Here is a 16,448-nt window from a genome sequence, read left to right as displayed (position 1 = left end):
CAGGCAATGAAGGACAATCATCAAATGACCACTGTTATGACTTAACCAAATTGAGCAGATCATTGAGCTGGAGTCTGGAAAACAGGTTACCAGGAGACAGAAAAGGAGTAGAGTGTGGTGAGCTGATGCTCAATATGGGAAAACTTATGATAAGGTGGAAGGGTGTGGTTTGGCATTGGGGGGGGTGATGGTGGTGAAGGGAGGTGAGTTTGGTCAATGGTGCTTGAAAAGGATGATCTGTATAAGGTGCTTGTTTAGACTATCAATGGAACTGGGGGAAAAGCTTTAGGAAAGAACAAGTGAACTCTGGGGATTTGTAGGTCTGTGGTTGAAACTGCAGTGGTGGGATTTTTTTCAGCAAATATAACAAGGGAGTTTCATTGGTGCAGGTTGGTGGCAGTGATGGAATATGTGGATCACATCCCAGGAGGTACCTGGGACATGCTTCTGTGGAATGTGAATGTGTTCATCTTGTCAAAGGTGTTGTCTACTTCGATGGAGACACACACACTAAACAAAAAAAAAATATTAAACTCCCATCCTGGGGATCCTGCTACATACTCACATATGGGCAAAAATCTCTAGAATACATAGGCAGTGCCTAATAAAAGCTAGCAAATCGGTATATCAAGCCCTCAATATTAATGCATTCATGTATGAAACTTCTTCTAACACTGAAACTTACTGATTGCCAGAGATTTTGTGGACATGGAGAGGAAAGAATAGGTGTAACATGGGACATTTGGGGTCACTGGAATTGTTCTGCATGATATTGCAGTGATGGATGCAAGCCATCATACATTTTTATCAAACCTATAAAATTGTGTGGTGCCAAGTGTAAAACAAAATGTAAACTATAGACAATGCTTACTAGCAATGCCTTAGACATAGTACAAATTAAATAATTATACCTTGAATTACATCAATTCTGTGTTATCTATATTGTTTAAATAATCTACATTGTTAGTGAAAAGAGCTGTTATACATATGAGAGTGCTCATTGTATTTGGCTAAGATTTGCTGGTCCTATCCTAGATCAATTTTCATTAGCTCAAATATAAGATGACAAATAAATAATACTAGAATGCCTGTTTTTATTTTCTAGTTTCATATTTTGATGATGTGTACATTAATTAAAAATTTTCATCTTCCAACCACAAAATTGGAAACAAGTATCTAAGGGATGAATTTAAAGAGGAAGTTGAAAATAGATGGATAGTGTCCTGGGGAAAGCTGTCACACGTACCTAAAGTGATGTGATTAAATAATAAGAGAATTGCCCATGAAAGATCGAATACTACTGAAAAAATAGAAGGAAAAGAAAAAGAAAAGAACACTAAAGAAAGAAGAAGTGATGGAAAGCACTCTCAGTGAGACTGACACTCCCTTATGCTGGAAGAGAGGCTGTGTGCAAGGAAATAGTGAGTGAGGGAGACCACCTTCTAGGTAGGAGGCTTTGAATAGGAAAGACCCATTTTGGAAGGCCCTAAGTTAGAGGGTAATTGCAATGAAAGGAAGGAAACCTGGAGAATAAGGAAGTAAAATTAAATTTCAGAGTCAATGAGAGACAAGGAAGAGAGAATCATCTACCATCGTGTAAAACTCACTGCACTCTTTTCACAGGGTAGAGAAAAATTCTTGACTCAGACAAGATCCATTCACCTAAAACATAGTGTCCTGTTATACAAAATTCCTGGCCATGTCTATGAGAAATCTACAGCACTTTTGTTAATATCTCACCAAAGAGATTCAGAAAATACCAAGTCCTTAATGTTCCCTTGGGTCTGCAAGCCTCTAAGGAATGAGTCAGGAGACACAGTGTCTTGGGCAAATAGAGGAAGTGTACACACTCAGAGTTGTGGGTGGAGGCAACAGCTGGTGCAACAAGGAATCACCTACAGGCAGCCAGGGAAGGGGGTCTGTGCAGGAGGCTGAGGCACTGTGGGAGAAATGCTGTTATAATGTTGGCAGCAATAATCTCCTGCATCTTCTGCCTGCAGTTTGGTCATGGGGAGAGTGAAATCTGTTCCAGAACAAGTGCCACTGAAGTGAATGGGGACCCCAGATGCCCAGGCAGATGCATAATAGATGAGCAGTTTAGGAGCCTGTCCTGGTTTCGGCTGGTACCAGTCAGTGCTTCTGCTAATACTCTGTCTGGACTTGCCTGATGGTGAAGGAAGCTCCTGAAGACACAACCATGGAGGCTGGAGATTGGATCATTACATGTCACCACTGGCCCCTGCATCAGAATGGACAATGGTCACATATTCCTACCACTTTATCATAGGACTATTAAATGCATCAGTTAAAATGTGCTTTCTAATGATTTCTAATTAATTAACAGCACATAGTAGGGCCATCTTGGAAATAGACATCATGCCCACTAAAATTATTTCTCAGTTCTTCGAAGATATTATTCTGAAGCCAGAAAGTTAAAATTGTATCACAAGGCTGAGATCAAGGTTTTTGTAAGTTCGCGTATCTGGAGGCTCTCCAGGAGCATATATTCTATGCCTCTACCAGCCTGTGGTGCTTACAGAATTCCTTGTTTGGAAGCTACATTATTTCTCAAATCCAGCAACTTTAAATGTTTCTCTGCTCTGCCCTCACATTGCCATTTCCTGTTTATCTGTCATATTATCCTTTCCCACTATTATAGGGATACATGTGATTGCCTTTATATCTCATCCTAAAAACCCAGGATAATCACTCCATTTTGAATTAAATTAAGCAAACTGCAACTATATGTTATATAAGGTAACAGGCATAGGTACCAGGGTTTAAGACCTAGTATTTTCAAGTGATTATTCAGGCTAGTGTGCAGCCTTCAACCCCATTGATACCTCTTTATTCCACATGCAAAATACTTTCCCCTCATCCCAACATGCCCAAACATCTAAAGAAATTACAACATCAATTCAATTGCTAAACCTCATTTAAATATTATCTACTCAAAAGTCCCTAGGCTTCATCTAAATAATCTAAATCTGATATGTATGACATTCTGGGTAGGAACTATTCTGGAACAAAATTAATTTCTCTCTATGGACCAATAACTAGAAAACAAGTTTACTGGTTCCAAAATACCATTTTGGGACATGCATAGTATAAAAATTTAAGACATTCCAATTCCAAAAGAGAGAATGGAAGGAAGGAAGGAAGGAATTGCTACTCCTAAGCAATTTTGAAACCCTGAACTTCTGTTTGGTTTCATATTCTGGGAATCATCACTGGCATCTGTCTTCTTCTGTGGTAGATTGAAATATATATACATATTAAGTCATTATCAGTATGTCTGTGGGTGTGGGCTCATTATAGATAGGAACTCTTAAATATGCTATTTAAGTTAAGATGAGGCCCACCTGAATGAAAGGGGACATTAATTCAGATTACTGGAATCCTTTTTTATCATGAGAAATTCTGTTATAGAGGTAGAGGCCAAAGGCAGGTGTTAAAAGATGGAAATCAACAAAACACAAAAGTGAAAGTTAGAGAACATTGCAATGCATGCAAGGCTGTGATAGAAACCAAGGAATCTCAAAGATCTCTGGTAGCCAGCATCAGAATGTTATAAAATTTTAAGAGTAAACAATGCCTGGCTGATGCCTCAGTATTGAATGACTCCTAACAGCAAAACTTTGAGCCCGTTAATGCCCATTGTGAAGCTGTCCCATTTTGTAGTTTTTGTCATAGCAGCCCGACAAACTAAGGCAACAGTCACTCTTTCTTTTTATTCAATGGCTGTTTGAATCTATCAAAGTTATGATAATCTGGTTAAGAAATGAAAAATGTGAATTTGATTTAGAAAATAATAATCATAGTTGTCCTTCATTGTGTAGATGGTGAGAAAAGAAGGAATAGAACAGTATTCAAGGCAAGGCGAGGTAAGAAATGGAGTTAACAAATAAAAATTCAATTAGTAGGTAGAAGACTCATGATGGTTAAAGATATATCTTTGTGTGTTGTAGTAATCCAAAGTAGACCTTAGAAAACAATCAGTTCCTAATCCTGGGAACATATATATGTTACTTTATGTGGCAAAATCTTTGCAGATTTAAGGTAGGAACTTCAGATAAGAATATTGCCTGGATCATAAACATACAGTACAATAAACAGCATATTTTATCACGATATCACATGATAAAATAAAGTGGTATTAAGACAGTGAAAACAGGAATTAGACGCTTTAAGAACTGAAGCAATTCAGCCACAATCATCAAATAATAGTCCCTTGCAATAAAGCTCCTAATATATGTCCTATGCTCTATTTCTTTGGTGGGATCCTGACTGATTTTAGTACCAAGTGTGGGGTGCTACTATAACAAACACCAAAATATGAGCATATGATTTTGGAAATTGATGATGTATAAATACTTGAAGAATTTTGAGGCATCTGAAAACAGCCTACATTTCCTTAAGCAGAATGTTGGTACAAATACAGACATTGAAGCTGCTTCTGCTGAGGGCTCAGAAGGAAATTAGGGACTGTTACCTTAAATGGGAAGGATGGCAATCCTTATATAGAGAGGCAGAAACTCAGCTGAGTTTTGTCCAACGGTCATGGGAAAAGCTGTATGTGTAATCAATAAATTTGCATACTGAGAATCAGGGCCTGGCTGTCACTTGGACAGTCCAGAGATTCAGGTCTCCTGAGTATATTCCAAATATGGCACCAAACACAGTTCCAGTACAAATAACAGAAGAGGCATGTGAGTCTCAGCAGGCTTACCCTGGCCAGCTAACAGGGAGGTGAAGAAGGTCAACCACCACACCAGGGAGCCAAGAGTGCCTACAACTGCAAGCAGGAGAATTGCATCCATCATCCACGTGGAATCTCAGCCCCCTCTTGATATAGAGGGGGAGTAGACATAACCTCTCAGGATGGAGGAATAGAGTATGGATTAGAGTGGACTTACTGATAATCTACTACGGAACTATTGTGATTAGCAATGGAAGAAATTGTAGCATTGATGTAGAGAAAGTGGCCATGTTAGCTGCTAAAGGTAGGAAGAGGGAAGAAGTGATATGATGTGGAGACATTTTCAGGATTTGGACATTTCCTGGGTGGTACTTCAACTACAGATGCTGGATATTGTATGTCCTTCCCTGGCCCACTGGGTGGACTGGGGGTAGTGTAAGCCACAATGTAAACCACTATCCATATGGTGCAGCAGTGCTCCAAAATGTATTCACCAAATGCAGTGAATGTGCCACAATGATGAAAGAGGTTGTTGCACTGGGAAGAATGGGGTGAGGGTGGTGGAGGGTATATGGGGGCCTCATATATTTTTTATGTTGTTAACATTAAAAAACTTAAAGCATTAAAAAAATAAAGAGGGAAGATTAAAAATAAAATAAAATAAAATGAAATAAACTTGTGTACTTTGCTGAGTATATTTCTAAGCAAACTGTTAAAGGCATGTCCCAGATTATTTTCACTAGGTATGTAAAACAAGAGGGAAGACAAATGGAAAGAAAATGGTTAAGCAAAAAAGAACTAGGGATTATGATTTGGATAATTCTCTAACTATCTAGATGGCAAAAGGTGCTACAATTAAGAAATCTGCTGTTAACAATGAACAAGGATAAGTTAAAGGCTATTTGAAAACATTTGCAAATGTGAGGGAAGCAGAAGACAGAGATAGGAATATCTAGGAAATATCTGTGGAGAACCTTCTTTTCTAATGATATGAAACCCCGTGACATGCACAGAGGACTCCAGAGTATTTCCCCCAATATCAGATATATTAAATTGTTAATAATATTTAATTGATTTTTTGAAGATGAAAATGTTTCATAATTCACTGTAGTTACTGTACTTAATCTGCCAAGCATATATTGTGCATATACGAATCATAGGTATTTAATGGATATTTTCATTGATTTAAAGAAGAATCTCTTTAGCTACCCATATACATTTCAAACATTTTTTCAATCTAATTTTAGATTTAATTGATCCTAGCTTGTCTTTTCATATAGACATCCCTTAAGCTTCCATGTAGCTCTGTTAGGAACACACATATACCACATTCTAGTTTTTTATAATGCTTTGTAGCAAATTTCTCTGAGACAAGCAAAGAGATGCCACATAAAAATTCCCATTGAATGAACAGACAACATTAAGTAAACAGTTATTCAGTGTGTGAAATTTATTTCAGTTTATGCACATTTTAAGACAAAATAGATAAAAAATATTTAAGGATATTGTGAAGAATTGAAAATATTCCAAAGATTCCACTTATTTTATCAAAATGTGTTTTTTTTAAAGCACAGTATTCCTCAAATGGAAAACATTTTTAACCGAACATTTCAGATTTAGGTAAAAGTTGTGTTAGAAGTCTCCAGGACTTATGAAATTTCATACTCTTTATCTATACTGTCTCGCCACATTATTGGTTTTATATTCTCTTAAACCACAAGATATTTTAGAATGCTATATTATCAAGAATACTGCCAGCTGAGCTGAAAAGTTCAATAAGAGAGCAAAATTAAAGAAAGTGGTTGGAATTCCAAAATTCTACATACTGATGGAACTATGCAGATTCAAACAGGCATTGAAAAAAAAGAAAGGTTGATGCCTTGGTTTGCCAGGCTGCTATGAAATATGTTACAGAGGAACGACTTGAACAATGGAAATACATGGCTCACAGTTTTGAAGTTAGGAGACTTCCCCTATTGAGAAGTCCTGAAGGCATTACTTTCCCCCCATATCTATAACATGCTAGTGGTGACTACCAGAGGAACTTGAGGCTCCTTGGCTTCTATCCCTGCCTTCCATTCAGGCAATGTCCTCTGCTTTCTCCTCTGGGTTCTGTTGACTTCCATCCTCTGGCTCCTGCCTCTGCTTCTATCTCTATGACTGAATTTCTCATGCTTATAACAGAATCCTGTGTTCTGAATTAAGGCCTTCTTTCTTTCAGTTGGGCTACCTCTTAACAAAAATAACATATTCAAGAGTTCCTATCTAACATGGGACACATCGACAGGATACTGAAAATGATTAAGAATACGTATATGGCAGTGGCCACAGGAGTTGCTGAAGGCAGGGAAAGGAAAGAGGAGGTGTGATATGGGGGCATTTGTGGGACTTGGAGTTGTCCTGAATTATATTACAGGACAGATGATGCAAGACATTATATATCATGCCATAACCCAATGAATTGACTGGGAGAGAGTGTAAACTACAACATAAAACTATAATCCATCCTGCCTGGCAGTGCTCCAATGTATTCATTAATTGCAATAAATGTACTGCACTAATGAAAGAAATTGTTGATATGTCCAAAGTGAGGGGTGTGGGAAGTAGGGCATATGGGAAACTATTATATTTTTTAAAGTAACATTTTGTGTGATGACTGTAACTTCGAAAAATAAATTAAAATTTTATATTTTAAAAAAGAATGTGTGTATAATTCACTCTACTCCAGATGAAGACTGTGGTCAGCTCCATAGGCAGAGATATCAAAGACCTGGGCTCAAAGACCAGAGACCCGGGAGCAGAAGCCAGAGCCAGAGGTCCAGAGGGCAGAGCCATGGGCCCAAGGACAGTCCATAGGCCACAGAGATGACCCCAGGCCATGAAACCTTACAGAACTTCAGGATTCAAAAGTGCTTGGGAGCATTCCTTCCTTGCTTCCTTCCATTCTCTCTTTTGGAATTGGAGTGTCTAAAACTTTTATACTAGGCCTGTCCCACCATACCAGTTTGGAATCAGTAAAGTTGTTTCTCTTCTTATTGGTCCATAGGCAGAAAGTAATTTTTCCCCAGAACTGATCCTGCCCAGGATATCAGACATACCAGATTTAGATGAGTTAGATGATGACTTAGGATTTTGAGCTGAAGATACTTAAATGAGATTTAGGAACCAAGTTGATGCTGTAATTTGTTTAGATATTTGGGCATGTTGGGATGAGGAGAATTTATGTTGCATGTCAACAAAGAAATTTCCTTGGGGTTGATTTGTATACACTATAGACAATAATATCTTCAAAATACTTGGTCTTAAACACAGTTACACATAGCTGCTGCCTCATATAAGATATAATTGTAGTTTGTTTAATTTAATTCAAAATGAAGAGATTATCCCAGGTTTTAAGTTTGGGGCAAAAATGAAATTTCATGTAACCCTAAAAAAAGGAGGCAGGATAATTCAACAGACCTACAGGAAACTGCAATGTGAAGGTAGAGCAAAGAGACATTTGGAGATGCTAGACTTGAAAGCTGGAGTGATGTAGTCTGAAAACAAATATATCTGGCAGCCACCATGATCTGATAGAGGTGAGGAATTTACTTTCCAAGAGACCATCCAGAGCGAGTGTGGTCTCACAGACACCCTGATTTCAGCCTTGTGATAAAATTTCAATAGTCCAGGTTCCAAATCTGTGAGAGAATTAAATTCTGCTACTGCAAATCATCATGTGTCTTTTTACTTTCTTAAAGCAGTTTCTGAAAGTGAATTAAATTATTAAAAATTATCATTAATGAGAAATAAAATGCAGTTTAGAAAGACATGCATATACTCTGAATCATAGGAAATAAGTATATTCTATGTATCAGGTTCAGCTAATAGCCTTTTATGTGTGTTACTCATTTGGCCTCACAACAACCCTACAAAATATGTACAATTATTATACCTGTTTTATATCTGAGAAATCTTTTCCACTAAGAGATTAAGTAATTTACTCGAGGACACAAGAGTAGAAAGAATAAGCATTGTAAATAAATGAACAAATTGAAACCAGAGGAGAAAGAGTCATGGGGAAATTTGCACATATTTAAAATTAGGAATAGAAAACTGAGGAATGGACTTTAATAGGAAAAGAATGACAAATAGTAGGAGGGAGCAAATGCATTGTGCTATGCTTATAAAATATACTCAGGAGACACTTTGTAGAAGGTCCTGCCAGAACTAAAGGTCGAGTACATAAAGAGGGAGAGTGACTAACACTTTCTGTCTCTGTAGAACATGTGGAAGTCAGAATTATATTTTTATACTAAATTGGAGGAAAATAGCAGAGTCAAGAGGAAGGAAAGGAGAATGAGAAGGAATCAAAATAGGGAAGTTTAAATTAAGAAGGCACAGGTAAGAGGTAGGTGACCCATCAGGGTGTTAAACTCTCTGTTCTGGGCTTTTACTTCCTCTTTTTGAACCTGAAAATAACCATCAGAAGAAGATAAAATTAGTCAGCCAGGTGGTAAAAGACATGTGGTCCACTCAACCCAAATCCAGGCCGATGGCCAGCTAACAGACATGAGAAGGAAATTAAAGAACGTTGGGTCTAGATCAGCCAGTACTAAGAGGACCTGCCAGATAACTGTAAACCAAGAGTAAGACCAGGAAAATGAGTCCATCCTGTCCATGTGAACAGACTCCACAGTTAACCAAAAAAACCTCAAAAACATATTGTTTTATGCTGTTGGGTTTGGGGCATGATATATTACCTGAAAGTAACTAATAGATAAATTACCATTGTTGAAATTGCTATCCATTCTTATACCACATTCTCCACCCCTGCCTTGATTTACTTTCCATCACTTAAAATTACATAGTAGATAGTTTAATTATACATATGCATGCTTTGTTTCTCTTCAACTATGATGACAGGAGTGATTTTTAAACTGACAGAGTAACCACTCAATAAAAACTTAAGAGCAGAAAAAGAGCATTTATGTTCATAAGAGGGTTTAATGTATTCTGCTCAGATTTGGTGAGATATTTCCTGAAACTAAATTTTATTCACCCTATTTTGAAATCATTTTAGAAATAATACTAGAATGTCTGGAAAACTTCCAATTTTACATTGGATGAATATGTTGATTAATAGTCTTCAAAAGTATTCAGGTTATGGCAGGCTTAGTAACCATGATTTCTTTCAGTGCCTAATGGATGCTTAAAAAGAGAGCGACACTTGAAAAAGTTCAGGAGGAAAGCTGTTGCTTACTTCTTGAGGGATAGAGTTAAAGCATTAGAGAAGTGCCATAGAACGTATGAGAATGCTTGAAAGAGATGGAGAGAAGGAAAAGGGTAGCACAAATGGAGTCAGATTTTACATACACTACGAATATATGAACATATACTGTTGTAGTTTGCTAGGTTAGTGAAATGCATATATCCTGAGGTGGATCAGATTTGCATTAGGAATTTATAACTTGTGTATAATTTTGAGTCTGAGAAAAATGTCCAAATCAAGGCATCATTAAGCAAAGCTTTCTTCCCAAAGACAGGCTGCTAGTGATCCTGGATGCCTCTGTCACATGGCAAGGCACATTGGAGCATCTGCTGGTCTCCCTCTTCTCTTCCTAGAAACCTTGACTAAAGCTTCTTGCTTACTAGGCTACCCCTTTCGTTGTCTGAATTTCATTGTCTTCGAAAGGACTCCAGGAACAAGATGAAGACCCAACAGGGGCAAACTTTAAATGGAGTGGCCTAATCAAAAGTTCCTACAGACAATAGATTTCAGAGCAAGACTGGGTTTCATACAGTCTTTTCTAGGTTTCATACAGTCTCTAACCATCACATATACATATATTTTTAATTGTTTTCATTTTTCACGGAAATTGAACATACAACATTTGAGATGTAGTGTTTTCACTTAACATTTTATCTGTGAATTCAAGTAATAACAATTAATTTTCATTAATTACCTCTCTCAATTTCTAAATGCTACATTCTGTCTTATAGGAAGAGTTAGGTTCATATTATAGAAATCTTTGTTTGTTTTAATCTTTTACTACAACAAGCATTGTTGTAAAGAATGAACTTTGTATGTGTCATTTCACATACGTGAATATGATGTGGACTCAAATCCTCTGTCAATTTAGATAACATTCAATTTTAGTGAGTATTATATTTGAAATATTTTATAACAGAACCATAGAAAAAGGTGGCTTTCATAGGAATATGAACATTGGTGGAAAACTTTACATCCAATCTAATAACAACATAATCCATTTAATCCTCATCATCCCCTATAATATGTGCATTCTTTACAGAATATGGATATTAAAGTCATTCAAAAATATATTTGGTGACAATAATAATGAAAATATGTATCTCAACAAAAAAATAAAGGAAGGTAGAGTAAGAAATCACAATTGCTTACATTGAGCAAGCAGGTTTGGATGAAAAACAGGGTCCAAGCAAGGAAAAAGTAAGGGAGGAAGATGATGTTTCCTGGTAGGTCCAGAGTTGGAGCATGATGGCAGAGAAAGAAGGAGAATAAAGGAATAAAGAATTAAGATGGCAAATTTCTCAGTATTAAGTAGGCATGTAAAAGAGAGAATCAAGCCACCAGGGTGCAAAACTACCTGGACCTTTGCCCAGAAGTTAAGAAACAAATTATTGATGCAGTGAAATGTGACCTACCCGTGAAAAACAGGCAGATTTCTATGGTACAATCCACTAAAATTTGCAGTGTCTCAGACAGATGGAGGAAGCAGCTGGTGCTGCAGGACTCACAGCCCTACATCATCCAACGGGAGGTTTATGTTCGAGGTTGAACCACTGTGGGAGGAGTAGTATCCCACTGCAGACAGTAATACGTTCCCAGATCTTCATCCTGGACGCCGTTGATGGTGAGAGTGAAATCTGTTCCAGACCCACTGCCACTGAATCGATCAGGGACCCCAGAGGGCCGGTTGGATGCACGATATATGAGCAGTTTAGGAGCCTGTCCTGGTTTCTGGTGGTACCATTCTAAGTAGCTGCTAACACTCTGACTGGCCTTGCACTTGAGGGTGACGGTCTCTCCTGCAGATGCAGCTACAGAGCCTGGAGACTGGGTCATCACGACGTCCCCACTGGCACCTGCAACCAAAAAGAACATTGGTCACAAATTAAATAATAAGTATATAAAATATATATCTAAATGTAGTTGTTCTTATTTTTTATATATAATCAGATCTGCCTTATATGAAACAATTTGTTCACTCTGCCTGCTAGAACCATTCTCCAACTTTACGAAGATACTGCTCTTCTAAACCTCTCACCTGAGACCCAGAACATCAGGAGCACAAGCAGCTGGGCCTGTGACATCATCGTGCTCAACCGTCTGGTGCATTCAGTCCCCGACTCAAGGGAAACCTCATTAATAGAGCTCTGAGCAGGAAACAAAGTCCCCGAGGAGCCTATGCAAACCATGGGAGAGGATAAAGGCAAACGTCCCTGTGCAGTGAGTTGTGAAGACAGTAATGGAATGAGATCAAAATATCATGACCACATGAAATGCAACTGTACATCTGCAAAAAGCTCAGAAATGAACTTAAGATGCTAATATTCAATTGATATCAAAGCACAGGCAATCAACTTGAAACCATAAATTAATTTTAGTATTATTTTGTATTGAATATGTATATCTAAATTTTGATAATGTAATTTTGTAAATATCATACCAGAACGTATGTGGGATATTAATATCATTTGATAAAATGACGATATAGCACAAAAATTATATGTCTATATCACTCCTCTGAATTTTTAAAACATATTTTAATTTTTTCTTGGAATTTGAAACGTCATCTACATATATCCAAAGCCAGACCTCTGTAGTGACCTCTATCCAAATACTATATCTGAAAATGAGTCACCAGTTCCTTACAAGTCACGATCACCCCTGCCCTTTAGGTCATCCTGTTTCTCAAATCATAATAGAAGTGATTAGCTGACCTAAGGTGTAAGATCTCCACCTAGTGGTAGTAGATAAAATAGCTTCATTGCCTGGGGTCTGATAGAGCAGGTTCTTCATTTATCCCTACCTCAAATCAGTGCTTTTAGAGAATTATGCAAATAACAATATCATGGAAAATTTTGGGCATAGAGTATTAATCTAAAAAATCCCTGACCTCATAAAGCTTTAATCTTACTGGAAGGAACAGACAATAAACAACTAACATTTCTGCATCCACTGGCCTGCTTCTCTTATTTTCTTCCTCTGTACCAATAGGGAGTACAGGTGGGGAAATGTTCATCCAGGCCCATTTCATGACACAATCCTCTACATGAGCAGAATCAGAAGGAGAGAAAAATAACTAGGGTAGGGCACTGTAACCATGTTAAAAATTTTAAAAATATTTTCTCTCATGAGTATAACTTTTCCTCCAAAGAAACCTCCCAAATGCCTCCAAGGGATAAATTGAATACAAATATTTTATTGCTAAGAGATTTCAAAGTGAGTTGGGAGGTCATTTCAGAGGTTACGTTTGCGCACGTCTGAGAAGAATCGCACTGATTGCCACAATACAATGAACAATGACTCAAGCAGGAGTGCCCCTGAGGGCTCTAGAATCATCTGGACACTTTAGACATGGCACACACATCCAGGAAATAACAAGTCCGTTGGTTGGCCTTACCTTGGAATATATGTTAGCCTATCTCTGCAATATAATAGAGTTAGATGCATTTATAATTTACTCTCATATTGTTCTCCTGCTCCTCTTATTTGCACCTATAATTAGCACTTTATCCATTAAATATCTGTGTCAAGACTTAGTATTTCATCTAGTCACAAGCCAGTTGAGCCTGTGAATCTCACCAAAGTGCAGCCAACACTAACTCTCCAGTCTATCAGGCTCACTCAAGACAATTAACAAAATGATGAGGATGCACAGTGCCCATCCAAGAAAAAATCAGAATATCTACAACTGCCAGCAAGACAGTTCCATCCATCTCCCTCATGGGATCTAAGCCCCAAATCATTGGAAGAAGAAGAGGAATCACCATCCAAAAATCCTCAAAATGGAGGAATGAACAAATGGAAGGGGGAATGCACTTATGGACTAAAGTAGACGTATTATTCTAGTAATGTAAAAACTTGAAACATTGGTATTAAAAAGTGCTCATCAAGGGTTCTGGGGTGGGGAGAGGGAAGAACAGGTGTAAAATGGGGTATTTTGGGGCATTGGAATTGTTCTGCATGATATTGCAATGACAGATACAGGCTATTATACATTTAATCAAAGCTTCAAAATTATGAAGTGCAATAAGTAAACCATAATATAAACTATAGGCCACTGTTAGCAGCAAAGTTTCAATGTTTGATAATCAATTGTAAACAAAGACTACACTAATTAAAGATGTTATTAATAGTGAAAATGTTGGAGGGAAAGAGGGTAGAGTACGTGGAAATCCCCTTTATATTCTGTAAGTCTGAAAATGTATTTATTATTTACATTTTTAAAGGCACATCTCTTTAAAAAGAAAGGTTTGAAATATAATATATTTATAATGAGCTTTCACAAAGGCACACACATAACAAGCCCCCAAATTGAAAAATAAAACAGTTAAAACAAATGCAGCACTCTGTTAGCTTCTCTCCCAAGAATAACCACTATCTTGACTTCTAACACTACAGGTTAGTCTTACCTAATTTTTTACAATTAGGAATGTAAGCATATATGCACGATTTTGTGCCTGGCTTCTCTTGCTCAATGTGATGTTATTCATCCATGTCTTTGCAATCACAAGTGTATTAACCATAAAATGTTTTCATCAATCTGTCCTATACTACCAATTTTCAACTAATTTTATTGATATTAATAAAGCATACGATCCATCCAACACGTAAAATCAATGATATTTCACTTAGTCACTTAGTAGTTGTTGCACTTAATCACTTAGTTGTTCATTCATTACTTTCAATCACTATTAGAGCATTTTCATTATTCCAATAACAATAATAATAATAAATCAACAAGAATATTCCTCATCTTTAAGTACTCTGTACTTCCCTCCTGCTATTTCCAATTATACTTGCAGATAAATTTATTTATTTTTGGGCAGTTTGATTGACATATATTCACATACCACATGACCTAACTAAAGTGTTTAATCAATGGCTTTTAATATAATCACAATGTTCATCATCGCAAAAAAATTTTAGAACAATTTCATTACTCCAAAAAGAAAAATTTCACATCCTTAGTAGTCAGCTCTCATCCCTCTGTCTTCCCCAGGCTTAAATAATCACTAATCTATTTTCATCTTTATAAATGGATTTATATTTACATTTTATATAAACTGGGATATACAATATATAGTACTTGGTGTTGGTTTCTTGTCACGAAGCATAATTTTTGTCTGATATTAAGATCTTGTGTTAACATACATAAGTTCAGATTCTCAGAAAAAAGATCTTTTATATGCACTTTTACCCATGTTCATATTTCACATGTGGTTTTACTATGCTATACATTCCCACATTACATTTTTTAGCTTTCATTTTAGTAATATTCACCGTCTTAAAATTTCCATGGAAACCACTCTCATACTGCTAGTTACAAATATTATTTGCCTTTCAATTTTTTATTCATTTCCCAAGATTAACACACTTTTCTATTCATTTCCCAGGATTAACACACTTCTTTTCTATCAATCCTGCCCAAATTAACCCTCAGGTTTCCATTCTCTAACCCTACTCTATTTATTGTTGACACATATTCAAGTTATTATCTGCTTGACATTACACAATGTATTTAGTTCTTAGAAGAACAATCATAAAGTATTTGTCCTATGTTGGAAACTGAGGCATAGTGGTCTTACAAAGGGAGATGTGCAGTTTCCAGGGCTATGCTTTTATCATAGGAATGCAGCAACTAAGCCTTTCCAATCAACAGGATGGAGCAATCCGGGGCAGGGAGAAATACAAAAAAATACACTTTTTAGTTTGAAAGGAATACCGAATGTTTGTACTCTGAGATAAATTCTTTAATTTATGAGTCTTGTTAATGTGTAGCTACACTGCTTGTTATCTTGATAGTTTGAGTATATATAATGCCACATGTGGAAAACAAAGTTGTCTGAAGAGTCATTACTCGCAGACCCCCTGATCCCAGCTCTCTTGCTCTTTCTCTTTGTTTCCTTCCACCTTTTCTTTTTTTTCATTCCCGATACCCTTCGGGTCCAAATCTCCAACATCTGGTGCCCAACGTGGGGCCCAAAGAAGTCAGTGAGTCTTTCAAATCAGTTTTGGCAACCATGTAAAAGACCTTGTTGAGGGTCTAGTGAGACGTCCAAAGCAGAGTGACTCGAGTCTTCAAGATTAAGTAAATAAGTAACATTTCTGTGAAGTCATCAGGGTAATGGGTGATCAAATGAGACATGTGGAAGCGTATTCTCAAGTGTTAAAAACTTTACTGAAAGTTAATGCAGTGCCTGTAAAAAGCTATGAATTACTAGAATTGTTTGCTTTAATACAAAAGCATTGTTGCTGGCTTCAGCCTCAGGGGCATAATGTTTTAAATTTGAAACAGTGGAGATGTGTAATGAAAGCTTTACGAAGAGCTTATCAAAAAAGGGAATTCATTCCATTATCAGCATGGGCCTTATGCCACCAGGTAGCGGCAGCTTTAGATCCTTTACAGTCTGAAGAAGGAGAGAAAGATGAAATTACTCTATTTTCTAAGCCCATAAGTAAATTTGAAATGAAAGAAAGTAAATTGGAATAAGAACAGGA

The 16,448-nt window shown here is 36.9% G+C and overlaps 1 gene segment (V, D, J or C); it reads right to left on the bottom strand.

Annotated features, from left to right (window-relative positions):
• Window positions 1-11,483: 11,483 nt before the first annotated feature.
• On the bottom strand, window positions 11,484-12,048 carry LOC131273814 (immunoglobulin kappa variable 1-39-like). The segment is given in 2 exon segments: window positions 11,484-11,806; window positions 11,989-12,048. Coding segments are annotated over 2 exon segments (372 nt in total).
• Between the last annotated feature and the right edge of the window lie 4,400 nt (window positions 12,049-16,448).

The sequence above is a fragment of the Dasypus novemcinctus genome, chromosome 17 (assembly GCF_030445035.2).
Source record: "Dasypus novemcinctus isolate mDasNov1 chromosome 17, mDasNov1.1.hap2, whole genome shotgun sequence".
In the NCBI taxonomy this organism is placed as follows: domain Eukaryota; kingdom Metazoa; phylum Chordata; class Mammalia; order Cingulata; family Dasypodidae; genus Dasypus; species Dasypus novemcinctus.
The sequence above is the reverse complement of the archived record's forward strand: the minus strand, read 5'-3'. Positions and strand labels throughout refer to the sequence as shown.